The 13,457-nt window shown below is 40.7% G+C and overlaps 1 protein-coding gene across 1 annotated transcript; it reads right to left on the bottom strand.

Moving 5' to 3' along the window:
- Positions 1–1,648: 1,648 nt before the first annotated feature.
- Yipf6 (Yip1 domain family member 6) lies at positions 1,649–12,899 on the bottom strand. The gene is made up of 7 exons (XM_028883892.2): positions 12,738–12,899; positions 10,982–11,110; positions 10,683–10,761; positions 9,914–9,956; positions 7,853–7,978; positions 7,098–7,255; positions 1,649–5,847 (listed from the first exon to the last, which is right to left on the bottom strand). Exons 1-7 carry the CDS (start codon positions 12,792–12,794, stop codon positions 5,732–5,734), a joined length of 708 nt encoding a protein of 235 aa, XP_028739725.1. The 5' UTR covers positions 12,795–12,899; the 3' UTR covers positions 1,649–5,731.
- Positions 12,900–13,457: the final 558 nt, after the last annotated feature.

Here is a 13,457-nt window from a genome sequence, read left to right as displayed (position 1 = left end):
CCCTCTCTCTCTCCCTCTCTCTCCCTCTCTCTCCCTCTCTCTCCCTCTCTCCCTCTCCCCCCTAATAAAGCTCTAAAAAGAAGCTGCAGCACCGTTTAACCAACATTGGTGCCGAAACCCGGGATAGACCACCGAGGACCTGCTGACTGCTGCCGCTTGCCACCTCCTCCCCCATCCAGTGAGACTTCGAGACCATGAGCAAGCACACGTCCCTCGACTCCACTGGACCCCTAAACAGCTACCACTACTGATACCGCCATGATTCTTCTGATTCTTCACAGTGAGTCAGCTGTTCTCACGGCTGTAGTATGAGCTATATTCTTTGCGACAGACACCCCAGGGGTTGTCCTCGGCTGTACTGGCAATGGCAGGCACATTTTCACTCCTGACTAGGGGGTCAATGCTGTCTCAGGTCTACCCGGTGGACCAACTGCAGTGCAGCCGCAGCCCTTCCCATCCCTTGACATAGAGGATGGCGAACTTTGAGCTGATTTTTTAGATCTCTTCACTCTCAGGGACGCCCAAGATTGGAGTCTGATCCCGGTTTGTTATTTTAATTTTTTATTTTTCTCTCAGCTACAGCCATGAGACAAACAGGTGGAAACAATACATTTACCACCTACATTGGCGGATAGGGACAGGCACAGCGTAAACCTGGCCAAATAACAGGGTAAACCTGGCCACATAACAGAGTCGCAGGAACTTCTGCCAGCGAACAGGCAAATAAAGTTACTTTATCCCAAAGCTTTCTACTAAAGTTCTAAACCCTTCTCCTTCCCCACTTCTGCGCCTGCCATGTGCAACCTTTTCTGTCTGACTTCCGCTGGCAGGGGGCGGGCTCAAATGGGCAGGCTTGGGCGGCTTCTACTGACTCTAGCCCTAACTCACCTTAACTCCACCCACTCATTCTCAAACTGCCTGTTTCTCATGGGCATACAGACAGGGCCCTGATCTTTGCCTTGTCCCTAATTCCAAAAAATAAATTCTCATGTACCACAAGCTTTTCTCTTCCCAGTTCCGTTCTAACTCACTGTTCAGCTAATGGTACAGGACCACCACAGAACTGGAGTCCAGAGATCATCAATATCTTGTCAAACAGAAAGTTCCCAGCCACAGCCAAGAGGGATATATGTCTCCAGAGCAAATGGATGACAGCATCCCACACCTGCCTACCTCGGAAAAATCCCCTTCTCCAGCATTCCCCCCAGAGCCAAACGACGTCCAAAAGTCAGCTGGAAGCAGTTTTTGAGAGGAACGATGCCCCTATTCCCATCTACCTGCTTTTTTTATAATAAGCAAGTCTGGGATATAAGGATTCTGTCCTTAATTACATCATTAGCCTTTGTCGGTGTCCCAGCCTAAAAAGCGGGTGGGCCCTCTGTGCGCCTCTTTCCTTTCTGCTCCTTCCTTCCATTTGGACCTCCTCCTTCTCTTTCCTCCCCCCCTCCATAAAGCTCTAAAAAGGTAACTATGGCTTGTGATTCTTCCAACCAGCACTCTCCTCTGCCGGCATGTCCACTGCGGGCGGCTGTCACCCAGGAGCAGCAGCGCCGTTTAACCAACAATTTGTTTCTTTAGAATATATGTATCATATGTCATCAATATAGTACAAATATTTCTGTACCTTCAGCAAAAAGGCAGACACAAATTGCCCCTTTCCAGTGTTTTTATTGATACATATAACATTCACAAACCATTTTACAGGTTTCTTTGCACAGGTTTCTTGTCCATAGGAAAGATCAGGATTAAAGTAGAATACCCAAGACCAGAAATGAACAAGCTTCATTAAGGCAAAGTCTTTATTCTCACCACATTTACCCAAATAGAAAGGCATTCAGTTCTCGAATGACTTCAATCTTAAGTCTTAGGAATATACCCAGTACCCTAAATGACCAGATACATCCCTATACTATAAACACCTGAAGAGATGTTGCATTTTGAGGCGTAAATCATCATCCCTTTAGGAAAGGTAAAAGTAGTTGATTCTTCAAACTTGGAGAAAAACAGACTATGTATATGTGAAATGGGAAATTTTATAGTAATTTAATTCTTCAAAGTTGGAGAAAAATAGACTGTATATGTGTGAAAAGGGGAAAAGAAAAGGAAAAAAAGGGGGTTTAAGGGCAGCAAACCTATGTCTTTCTAAGTCTGCCTGCTTTGTGTGCTCAGGTGCCAGAGTTCCATTCCTCTGAAAAAAGAACAATATGTATCCACCTCCAGTCAGTTCTAGGGTGCAAAGGTTAGTAACAGGAGACACACCCTGGGAAGGAATGTGTTCATTTCATGTGCCTAACAGTGAAATGCAGACTGCATCTCATCTAATGTGTTCATACCATAAATTCACTTCCTGCATGACCTTGGTCAATTCCTTCCATTTCTGTGCCTCGATTTTCTACTGTGAAATGAAAATTAGAGCACTTTATGTTGAGGAGTCGAGGAAATAGAGCAAGCACTACAAACAGTGCCTGGCCAGATGACTAGACAGAAAGTAGACCGGCAGTAACTAGAGAACAGGAATGACTGGTTTCTCTGCAGTGATAAAGACAAACATTCTCAAATTAGATATCAGTGATTGTTGTAGAACTCTAAATCTAGTAAGACTGCTGAATTGTACACTCTGAAAAAATGGATTTCATGGTAAAGTGAACTTTAATAAAGCTATTACAAAAATTACTTTAAAAGTAGAATAGTAAATTGGTATACAGTAAGTGCCCAATAAGTGTTAGCTATTAATAATCATAAAATTATTACCCCTGTCAGTTCTATATTCATAACAAAAGCACACAGAATCTATCGAAAGGATCTCTAATTTACATACATGGATCCACCCAACTGTCTCAGAAACTGACAGTCTATTTAAGGATCATTGCAGTGCTCAAACCAGACTAAAACATCAGCATGCAATGGATGACTTGACGGTAACCAAAAATAGCAACTGACAAATTTTCATTTTCATCTTCAGGAATAAGCAGGCATCTCAAATGCAGTAAGTCAAGAGATTATATATCTCCAAGTACAGGCTTATTAGCCTTCTAATCACATTTTTGGGGGTACTATTTATAAAAGATAGTCAACAGTGAAATGATTACCAGTCTCATGCTATGCAATTTTGCCCAACAAAAGAAAGATCCCACAACACAATGAAAAGATCAAATTCAACTTATATAACTTTGAGGCCAAAATCCAAACAAAACACATACACAAAAATCCTTAATATTTGATGGTGACTTTCATGAACCATTCAGAACATTCAAATATGTTGTCATTAATAGAGTTTTGTAATCTGAACACCAATTAAACCAAGTCTTCAACTTTAAGTGTCATGATCTCAGATGTAAAAGCAGCCAGGTGATCATCCAAGCTGGCTGATACCCATGCACATTCTGCACGGATACTCAAAAAGCCTGAAATTCACCAGAAGCATGAAATGTCACCAACCTAGAACAGGAAGGAGTTCCTCTGCTTGAGGCTTCCGCCCTTCCAGTCTTCATTTCTAGAATCAACCATGATTGCAGCAAACCAGGAAAAGCTATATTACAACTTCCAGACTCAGGACTTCACAGAAAGCAACAGACCTTTTGCACATATTAAAAATAATTATACCCTTTTATTATTCAATTCTAGAAACAAGTAATTAATCCTCCAGTTTATCCACTTTTTTTCTATGCATGCCTGGCAAATGCTCTACCACTGAACTACACTCCCAGTCCTACATTCAACTACATAATACTATTCATCAATTCACCCAAGAGCAACAGATTAACACTCACAGGATCAAGCTGCCTTATATCCAATATGTGTAACCCTCCAAATCCCCATAAATTGTGGCCTTAGGAATTTCAGAGTAAATGTTTCACCTGAGTAAAATCCAGTAAAGACTAAATTTCCTTTGAGAAATATGGTTCCTTCTTCATTATTATAATTACTTGGGAAGACTACACAACAACAACTTAGGAAAGATATTTGAGTGGAAAGAGACCACTCTCAAATCTCAAAAATCAGGGTCAGTTTCAAATCTTTACTAACTCAAGAGTGAAACACTATATTTATCTTCACAGGGTTTATAATTTAAAAGATAAATTACAATGAATTCAAAAACATAACCCCAAACCTTTAGAAAAGCCTAGACAGAGAGGACAAATTCAGTAATGCTTTGTAACTCATCCCATGAACCCATTTGGCCTAGTGTTGCTCATTTGGTTACTCTGAGAATGGGAAAAATTACGTTTTTAGAATCATCTATTTATATGAAGGTAGTCTTTAAATACAAAATCAATAAATATTTAAATGCTATGATAAAGAAAAAACAAGGAATAAGAAATTCCTATCTCTGTAAGTAAATGCTTATTTACAATGAATGTTCTCTGACTCCTAATTATTGTCTATTAGTTCTTCAATTGAAACATAGAAGGCAACAGTTCTTACTATCTTACAGCAGTCCTGTTCAGCTGAGAATCAGCCTGTCTCACATGTTCTGTTCCCTGAAAAGCCTTCACACTTGTGTGCATAAATATATGAGAGTACAGGTAGGTGCACATGTGCAAAATGTACATATCTAAAGGGGAGCTAATTAGGTTTACAAATAAAGTCTAAAACACAAAATAAATTGCTATTCCCCAGCCAAAAACAAAACAAATAAAACAAAACTCTATATATATATATATAAAATGAAAAAAACTGCTGAGCCCACTACAGGAAAGGCAGCAGCTGTAAACTCAACTTACCATTTGTCATGTTACATAAACGACCTTCTGTTACCTAGGCTTCGGAACACTAAAGTCTGTGTCTATTTGGTTAAATGCACATTTCTGATGTAGCCTTCCCTTCTAGTCTGAGGCTGGACCACACAAAATAATGAATACGTCCTTTTAACTGTGTAATATGTAACCCGTACCTTAAAAGGTGCTCACCTGACAATATGCATTATAAACCATAAACCTAGATTTCTGTCTTCTTTGCTACTTAGAAAAGCTCAAACACTGGACCACCGAGAACTTCAGTCAAAGGAAAGTTGCATGTCTGACTGCTAGTATTGTATATTCAGGATGTAGGAGAAAGATTAAAAACTAGAGTGCTAGCCGAGGTACTGTTACACATGACAGAAAAATAACTATAAAAAATAATTTTTAAAAGCTGATTATTTAGATGTCATTTGCTTAAAAAAAACAAGCAAACAAACCAAGTATAGCACTAACTCTGATCAAAATGTGAAAATTAATTAATGCATGTTTTCTCCTCCCATGTCTATAAACCTTCTTCATAACCTCTTTGCTTTCTCAAGTTTGGGAGAGAAAAGAAGAAGAAAATGGATACAGACTATTACTACTTATGAAAAGAGGCATATTCTAATAGTCATAAGGCAATGTGTTTAAGAGCTGCACCTGAACAAATATTCTCCAAGCTGCAGATGGTCACCAACCCTTTTTAATTTGTAGAGTGGACCCACTTGCTCCTCGAGTCTCTGGCTGTCACCCTAATGGACCACAGTAACTTCATCATGCCGTAGAAAGGCATTTTACTATGCGTGGTATGCACATGTATTTGAAAGAAATAACATTAAGAGGAAAAGGACAGCCTTGCAAATATCAGTTCCTTACATAAATGACAACAGTGCTATGTGGCTCCCTTTTAATATCTCAAAAATTGAACAAGAGAGTGGGGAGGCTGTTGTTGGTCAACCGTTCAGGTGAGCCTTCAGTTTACTGGTTTTGACTGTCTGTATCCAGATTTACTATGGAGTGAATGTGAGTATCATCCAACTGATCACGAAGTAGAATAAAAAGACCGGATACACAGCGAGAGCTTTGCGGTTTGGAGGCTGGCTGTCAGCAAGAAAAGCTGTCGATGCTAAAGAAAACAAAAAGAAATATTTCATATAATCATGGTACCAGAACTACTAATATTTATCAGACTCCAATGTGACTGGACCACAAAAGTACACTAAAAGTTCAGTTTTATCTATGGCTCCTGAGAGAATAATACTTCAAGTTCAGTTAAAGGGCAGGGATGTATGGCTGAATGGCAGAGCACTTGCTTAGCATGGACAAGGCCCTAAACAACAACACATACAAGCAGAGTTCACACATCTGTCATCTTCCAATAGTCCAGGACAGCATCTTTCAAATACTAAAGGTTCAAAAGTTTTTGACTATTTTGGATAGAAATCCTTCTGAAGCAGAGTTCTTGGCCTTTTGTGGAAAGTTACTGAACTATGCTTATGGTATAATATGTGTATGGTTATTTGCTCCTACGGTATAATATGTGTATGGTTATTTGCTCCTATACTAAATGGTCTCATATTCCTTCATTTTTGTGAATTAATTTGGGGGGAGGGTCCTGTTTTGTTACTGTTGCTTTTGTCATTTTTTTTTTCAAACAAGGTCTTATATAGCCCAGGTTTGCCTTGAACATACTATGTAGCTGAAGTTGACTTTGAACTCATAATCCTCTTGCTGCTACCTCTCAAGTGCTGGGACTATAGGCCTACAAGTTATCAGCTATCTTTAAAGTGTTATTCTGTCCATCTAAGAAAAGCCTACTCATCTTCTTACTTAACAAGAATAACCCCTATAGGTTAGGCAGAGTGCAGGTCTGTAACCCAACAATTTGGGAGGCACAGGCAGGAGGATTATGCATTCAAGGCCAGCCTGAGTGACATAGAGAGATCCTGTCTCAAAAAAATGTGGTTATGTCCAGCTTTTTGCTCTATTCTGTGGTACAGAGGCTTGAACCAGGGCCCATAAATGCTAAGTAAGTACTCTACCATAACTACTACTACATTCCCAATCTCATTTTAAAAGTTTTATTCTGAGAGAGGGTATTGCTGTCTAGCCTGGCCTTGAACTTGCAATCTTCTTGCCTCAATCTTCAAAGTAGCTGGGATTATAACTGCACACCACCATGCCCAGTGACTTTCTACATCTTCTAAGTTCAGATGTCCAGCTCACATAACATGGACACCTTCAATACTTATTTAGAACAGCAGGTTCTATGGCTGCTACATTTATTTGACAGCAGAACTTCACTGTTCATAATTGGCTCTTCATCTTTAACCCTTTTTATCTACTTTGGTACTATAGATGTAAGCACATACTCACCAGCCACAGACCAGGCGAACATCACCACCACCACAAAAAGCCGAATCATGAAGTTTATTGGTCCCTGTCCTGCCAAAAGCACCAGACGGCAAACTAGCATTGCAACAGTCAAAGGAAGTATGCAGTATCCCAGCACGCATAGGCTCTGAAAGAAAGAACTACAAACAACACACATCCACAGATCGTAAGTATCACTGAGTGCTACAGGACACATCTTATTGTACAGATGGCTCACAGATTCAATGGACTATTGCCTCCTTCCTGCCATCCTATCTCTCTATACCTTTCTGGTGATGGTAATTTCATGAGACTAGCCCCTTGTATCATATACTTTCACTTTCTCTGTACTCTTCTTGTTCTCCTCAGGCCCCTTAATAGTCAATTTTCTAATATCAGATAATCTACTCTAATTCTTAGAGATCTGCCATTGATTCTCTATTGTGGTTATTAATCTATTCTAGTTAGAGACCAATTTGAGAATGTGTTTTACCATAGGTTCCCCCAAAATGTATGTATCTTCTTAAAGTAAATTTGCTTCTAACTTCAAGGTTTAGAGAGAAAATCTGAAGCTCATCACTGAACTCCAAAATTTATTTCAATTGAGTTGTTGCTCTATTCTAATGGTATTAAGGGAACTTTTTATTTGCTACTTAAGTCAAATTTTCTTTAAAAAAATATCCAAATAGCACTGTTCCCCTAAAATCTATGATGTGCTACCTAGTAAAGAGGAAAAAGGTGCAGATAATGATACTCACATGTTTCCACCAAGAAGTTTTGAATTGAGTGTAATAGTGACTGCTCCAAACCAGACAACAACGAAAACTTCAGCAAATTGCGGTCCTCCATCTTTTTCCCCATCCACAGAACTCTTCTGTAGCATCCTAAAAACAACATAAAAAATACGTAACCTTTTATACAAAGCAACAAAAACATGCATTCTTACCAGATTGCTATGGCATACCTCATCTGAACATCTGTAATGTGTACTTTGTACCGTAAGGAAAACACCAATAGAATCTGGTAAGATTTTATTTAAAATCCAAATGCCTAAGGACTATAAAGAGTGCTATGCTTTGAACTTTCTGGTATGTTTAACTAGCTTACTAAAAGCCTATGTCCAAGCATAAGTTATTGAACTTAAGAGCCAAACATTGCTCACAAATATGAGATATTTTGTTGCTGTTGTTCACATAACATGTAAAATAGCTTTAAATTTAATTTGTCAGTATTTTTAAGTTGGAATGCTGCACCTAAGACTATGTATTTCTGAAGATGGGTGATGTGCATCACAATCCCAACTAAGGAAATTGAGGCAGAAGGCTCTTGAGTTAAAAGAAAAGAATGTACCTTTCTAGTAAGGATTAGCTCAGTGATAGAGAAAGTATCTACCTACCAGGCATGAGGCCCTGGGTTACATTCCCAAAACAAAACAAAAAGGAATTTGTGTTTATGGGTTTATGTGCCAAGTGAGATTTTTTTTCATACTGGGCCTCTGAGATTCCAACATAGTATCGGGTGTAGCTGCCATAGCAATAAGGGCCTCCCAGTCACCAGACCAGTACTCTGTGTGTTTGGATTACTTTTCTACTTTCTACTTTTGTTAGCAAATCTTAGTGTTCGTTTGCTGGCTTGTTTTTTAAACAAGGTCTGCTTGTGTGGCCTAGGCTGGGTTTTGTTATCTTCCTGCGTCAGCTACTTGAGCACCAGGAATATAGGCACCATGCTCAGCTATGAATTTGTATGAATTCTTACCTTAAGGTTTTAGCCCACATGCTCAGTAATATAAACAGTTTTTAAACTTATTTAGTTGCTGATTTTTAAAAATCAAAATATAAATACCATTACTAAAGGACTTTGCTTTGGAACTGAGTAAATATTGAACTATCACCAAAATATTCTGTGTCTAAGAATTTAATAGATGTAAAATGTTTTGAATCCTGGACTTAGAACACTTGGTATGTTTTCCCTGAAGAATAATAATAATTAAAATAAAACAAGTTCATAACTTATTACATAGGATAGAGAAGTTATATATATATTTTTTTCCAGAGCTGAGGACCGAACCCAGGGCCTTGTGCTTGCTAGGCAAGTGCTCTACCACTGAGCTAAATCCCCAACCCCAAGTCTTGTCTGGTTATGCTGACTGCCAATATGTGGAAGGTTTTGTATTGTATGGCTATGTGTATTCCATTCCAAATCCTGACCATCAGGTGCAAAGAATGTGCTGGCACTCTTTGTTGTCTGGAACCCCCATCACTTGAGCATGGTAGGGTGAAAAGAATATTAACTAATCTGGCAGGCAGGTGACTCAGACACTGATCCTGGTTCTCTCACTAGACATGTCACTCAATTTCATCTTAGGACCACAGTTTTCTCTGCAAATAAGTGAAGTGAAACTACCTAAGCTCCAAGGTTAATCTTTTAAAACTAATGAAAATACATACACAGTTTTTCAAGAGCTTTTAACATATATCCTTTCAAGGCACTGAACTGGTTCCCTTCATATGATAACTAAAAGTACAAGAAAGTAATACTGCATTATGATCTAAATGAATACATGATAAATTGAAGTTCTAAAAATTATAGTGTGGTGGTGCATACTTGTAACAATAGCACTCAAGAGGCAGAGGCAGGGGAAGCACAAATTTGAGACAAGCCTGAGCTACACAGAAAGTTCTGGGATAGTGTGAGCTACATAGTACAACCCTGTCTTTTTTAAGAGGCCTTTTACTAAAGGCCTAGTAAAACTTTTCCTTAATTCTAGAACTCCATCAAAAAAGTCTAGTTCAAATGAGGAAGGAAATGTAAATACTTACAAGGCAAGTGTCACGCAGAGTATTAATGGGCCCCACAAATCCCCTACAAGGAAAGAAAAGACAGGCTGCTAAGAAACAAATGTGCCGGGCCGGGAGGTGGTGGCGCACGCCTTTAATCCCAGCACTCGGGAGGCAGAGCCAGGTGGATCTCTGTGAGTTCGAGGCCAGCCTGGACTACCAAGTGAGTTCCAGGAAAGGTGCAAAACTACACAGAGAAACCCTGTCTCGAAAAAAAAGAAAATGAAAAGAAACAAATGTGCCGTATTTCCTACCACTATCCTAATACTTATCTCTCACTCTTAGAATCGAAGCAGTAAGTTTTAGCTAAGCTTCCCCAACCTTTCTGTCCCCATGCCTGTTTTCACCGTACCCTTTAAGGTTTGTTCCCTTCATGAGTCACAAATTACCCTTTCTTCATTTCCTAATCCCTACTCCAGCACATTAAGAGCTATGGACAATCTGTCCCCCAAATGTACAAAATCTCCAAAGCAGAAATTCTGCCCGTGACTTCAGGGCCCAGAGGGAATCTGAACCTCATCAAAGGACTTGAGTGAGAATCACCTCAAATTCCCAACTACTGCCAAATCACGTTACCATGCTCAGCTGTAAGCATTTTTGAGGTTCGTATTTACTGATGAACTGAATACAATGAGCTAAGCCTTTCATTTATATAACTGTTTCTTCCTATAAAACAACATCAGCTTTATAAAGCAGTAATGATAAGGTACCAATAATATGAAGCAAATCCTCAAAAACCTCATATACTCACAATCTCTTAACAAAGCGTTACTTTTCCTTGGATATAAAACGTGCATAAATTTCTTCCCCACAGCTTTTAGATCACGCATCTGAAAGACAAAATAACTTGATGTATTGCGATGATTACAGTTACCAAGAAGTTCCCTCCATTTGCTAAAAAGACTGAAACAACTCACTCTCAAAGAGAGAACCTTAAATTTCAATAGATCAATTACCTTAAAAACCAAAGAGCCAAACAAAACTATTTCAAAATATTAGTAGTATTTACTCCCATAACACTGAAGGAGTTTCTCAACTAGTCTAACTTACGATAGTATGGCGAACAGACTCATTTAATGTGGAGTTGTCAAGTTCTCGAGCGCGAGCTCTCACAGGAATAGTAATCTCTCCTTCTATTGGGATGTCTTGTGAAATTGATATATCAGAAAGGCCCGCGAACTGAGAAAAGATGGAAGGAAGAAAATTAAGCTTATAACAGACTGCAAAATATCTCAAATACATCACCATTTTCTAGAGTTGGGACTATATATTTCATTTGGGTTTTGCATAGTAGTTAAAAGTAAATGTTAGCTCAACAGACATTAAGTAATACAGTTAATTCTCAAACACTCCTTTTAATTAAAGGTGATGAAATATAACGAAAAAATACTGAAAGTACATACTAGACACTTGCCCTCAAATATTTAGTTTTTTAAAGCATAAGTTCCAGGCCAGCCAGGTCAACACAGTTAAGACCCTGTCCATACGTACGTACGTATGTATGTACGTACTACATACATACATATATACATAATAGGCTTCACAGATGGGGGAGCAGTCTGGAGGAAGAGAAACTAAAAACAGGTAGGTTGTCTGTAACTATGTCACAGTAAAAATAATGTTTACATTAGTTTATATACTTGTCACTATTCTGTGATGAGTTTCATCATTTTCCAAATGAGTAAACTAGGGTTTAGAGCGCTTTTACTCAAGGTCACACCTGATCCATAAGATGACCCAATTACTTTGTCCCTTCAGCACTGGTGATTGGACCCATAGGGCCTTCCACATGCAAAACAAGCACTCTACCACTTAGCTACACCCCCAGACCCAGTACACTGGAACACTTTCATTCCTGGTGCCTGAAATACTGGCTGGAACACAGCAGATGCTCAATAAATACTTGCTGAATGAAGAGATGAACAAATGGAGCTACTAAGGAGTAGAGTCAGAACCAGAACCAAGTTCACTTGCCTCTCACTTCAATTCTCTACTGTTAAGCTGCCAATTAAAAAAAAAAAAGGAATCATTTATTGAGCAAACACTGTATAAGCAAATACTGCTTGGAGGAAGAACATCAGGGCATAACACTGACTTCCTTATACTCCCCCTTCATGGCCTTGATTGTATTAGGCACTCCATATAAGTTATGCCATTTTATCTTCCTGAAAACCCTTAAAGGCAGATACTTTCATTTTAGTTCAAGAGATAAACACCCTCTATTGAAATGAATTGCTTAAACTCACACAAGCTTCGGTGTGAATGGACTCTAGCCCACATAAGTTTAACTATAAAGCCTGTATTCTTAAATAGTATGCGCTGTGGCTTTGACTCTTAAGTGTCCCGAAGAGGATGACAATGACCTGGAAATAATAATTAGCCTACTAGGGTCACTGACAAGTGAAGATTCAAGTTACAAGCAATAAAATGACAACGTCCTGTGGAAGGGAAGCAGTTTCTCATTACTTCTGGAGTACTTCACAATGGCTGGTGACACGTCTTGATAAAATGGCAGTGATAGGAAAGACACTTCAGAAAGCACTCAAATCTCAGCATTGAACAAAACGTAGAGGACAAGGCATCCCTAGTGTGGAAGGGCGTGAGAGAGTTCACGAAAAGGCGTAGAAGGATCGCGGAAGGAGGGGAACGGCAATTAACTGCAAGAACAGGGGCTGTGCGATTGCAGCAGCAAAGGCCTGCGGGGCCAGGGCGCTCTAGCTCTCTCCAGCTACAATCCGTGCCCGACTTCCATTTCGGGGAGTTCTGCCTCACTCTGGGTCCCTTCCGTCACAGTACCCTAGCTCACCAAAGGCCTAGGCGTCGCTGTCTCGTGCTCTCCAGGAGCTTCCTCGGCTTCCGCCATCTTGACACACCTTCGTCCTGGTCGTTCCCATGCGCCTTTGCGAAACCTGAGACGTGGAGAACAAGGCTAGGCAGCGCGCTGTCGCGTGGAGAAGGCGTCACCGCAGGCGCCTGAGGTCGGCTGCTGCGGAGCGGGGGCCCCGCCCCTGTGGTCCGGCAGCCTCTGGGTTCGAAGCCGAGCGCCTCGTTGCTCGTTTTTGGGGGGGCCGGTAACGCTAGATGGCGCTCCGGCTTTCACGTCCTCTACCAGCGCAGGCTCGTCTCCCCGAAGCGCCCAGCGGTGCTCAGAGGAGTCCAGCCGAACGCAGCCGAACACGAGCCCAGAGCCCGATTTTAGCCGAGCACAGTCGAGCCCAGCGGCGAACAGCCGAACCTAGCCGAGCACAGCCGAGCACAGCAACGCACAACCGAACCTACCCGAACGCATCTGAGCACAGCAGTTCGCAGCCGACCACCCTCGAGCTCAGAAGCTCACAGCCGAGCCCAAGGGCGCACAGCCGAACACAGCCGAACACAGCCGAGCACAGCCGAGCACAGCCGAGTCCCCTTGGTGCACAGCCGAACCTAGCCGAGAACAGCCGAGCCCAGCCGCGCATAGCCGAACATAGCCGAACGCATCCGAGCACACCAGGTCACAGCCGAACACACTCGAGCCCCAGTTGAA

The sequence above is a fragment of the Peromyscus leucopus genome, chromosome X (genome assembly GCF_004664715.2).
Source record: "Peromyscus leucopus breed LL Stock chromosome X, UCI_PerLeu_2.1, whole genome shotgun sequence".
Taxonomy (NCBI): Eukaryota; Metazoa; Chordata; class Mammalia; order Rodentia; family Cricetidae; genus Peromyscus; species Peromyscus leucopus.
The sequence above is the reverse complement of the archived record's forward strand: the minus strand, read 5'-3'. Positions and strand labels throughout refer to the sequence as shown.

Excerpts from the sequence above, each read along its gene's own strand:
- Yipf6 (XM_028883892.2), bottom strand. The coding sequence starts at position 12,794 with ATGGCGGAAGCCGAGGAAGCTCCTGGAGAGCACGAGACAGCGACGCCT. Across the intron at positions 11,111-12,737 it reads CAGCGACGCCTAGGCCTTTG|TTCGCGGGCCTTTCTGATAT; the intron begins GTGAGCTAGGGT and ends ATCTTTTCTCAG. Across the intron at positions 7,979-9,913 it reads CTCTGCGTGACACTTGCCTT|GATGCTACAGAAGAGTTCTG; the intron begins GTAAGTATTTAC and ends TGTTGTTTTTAG.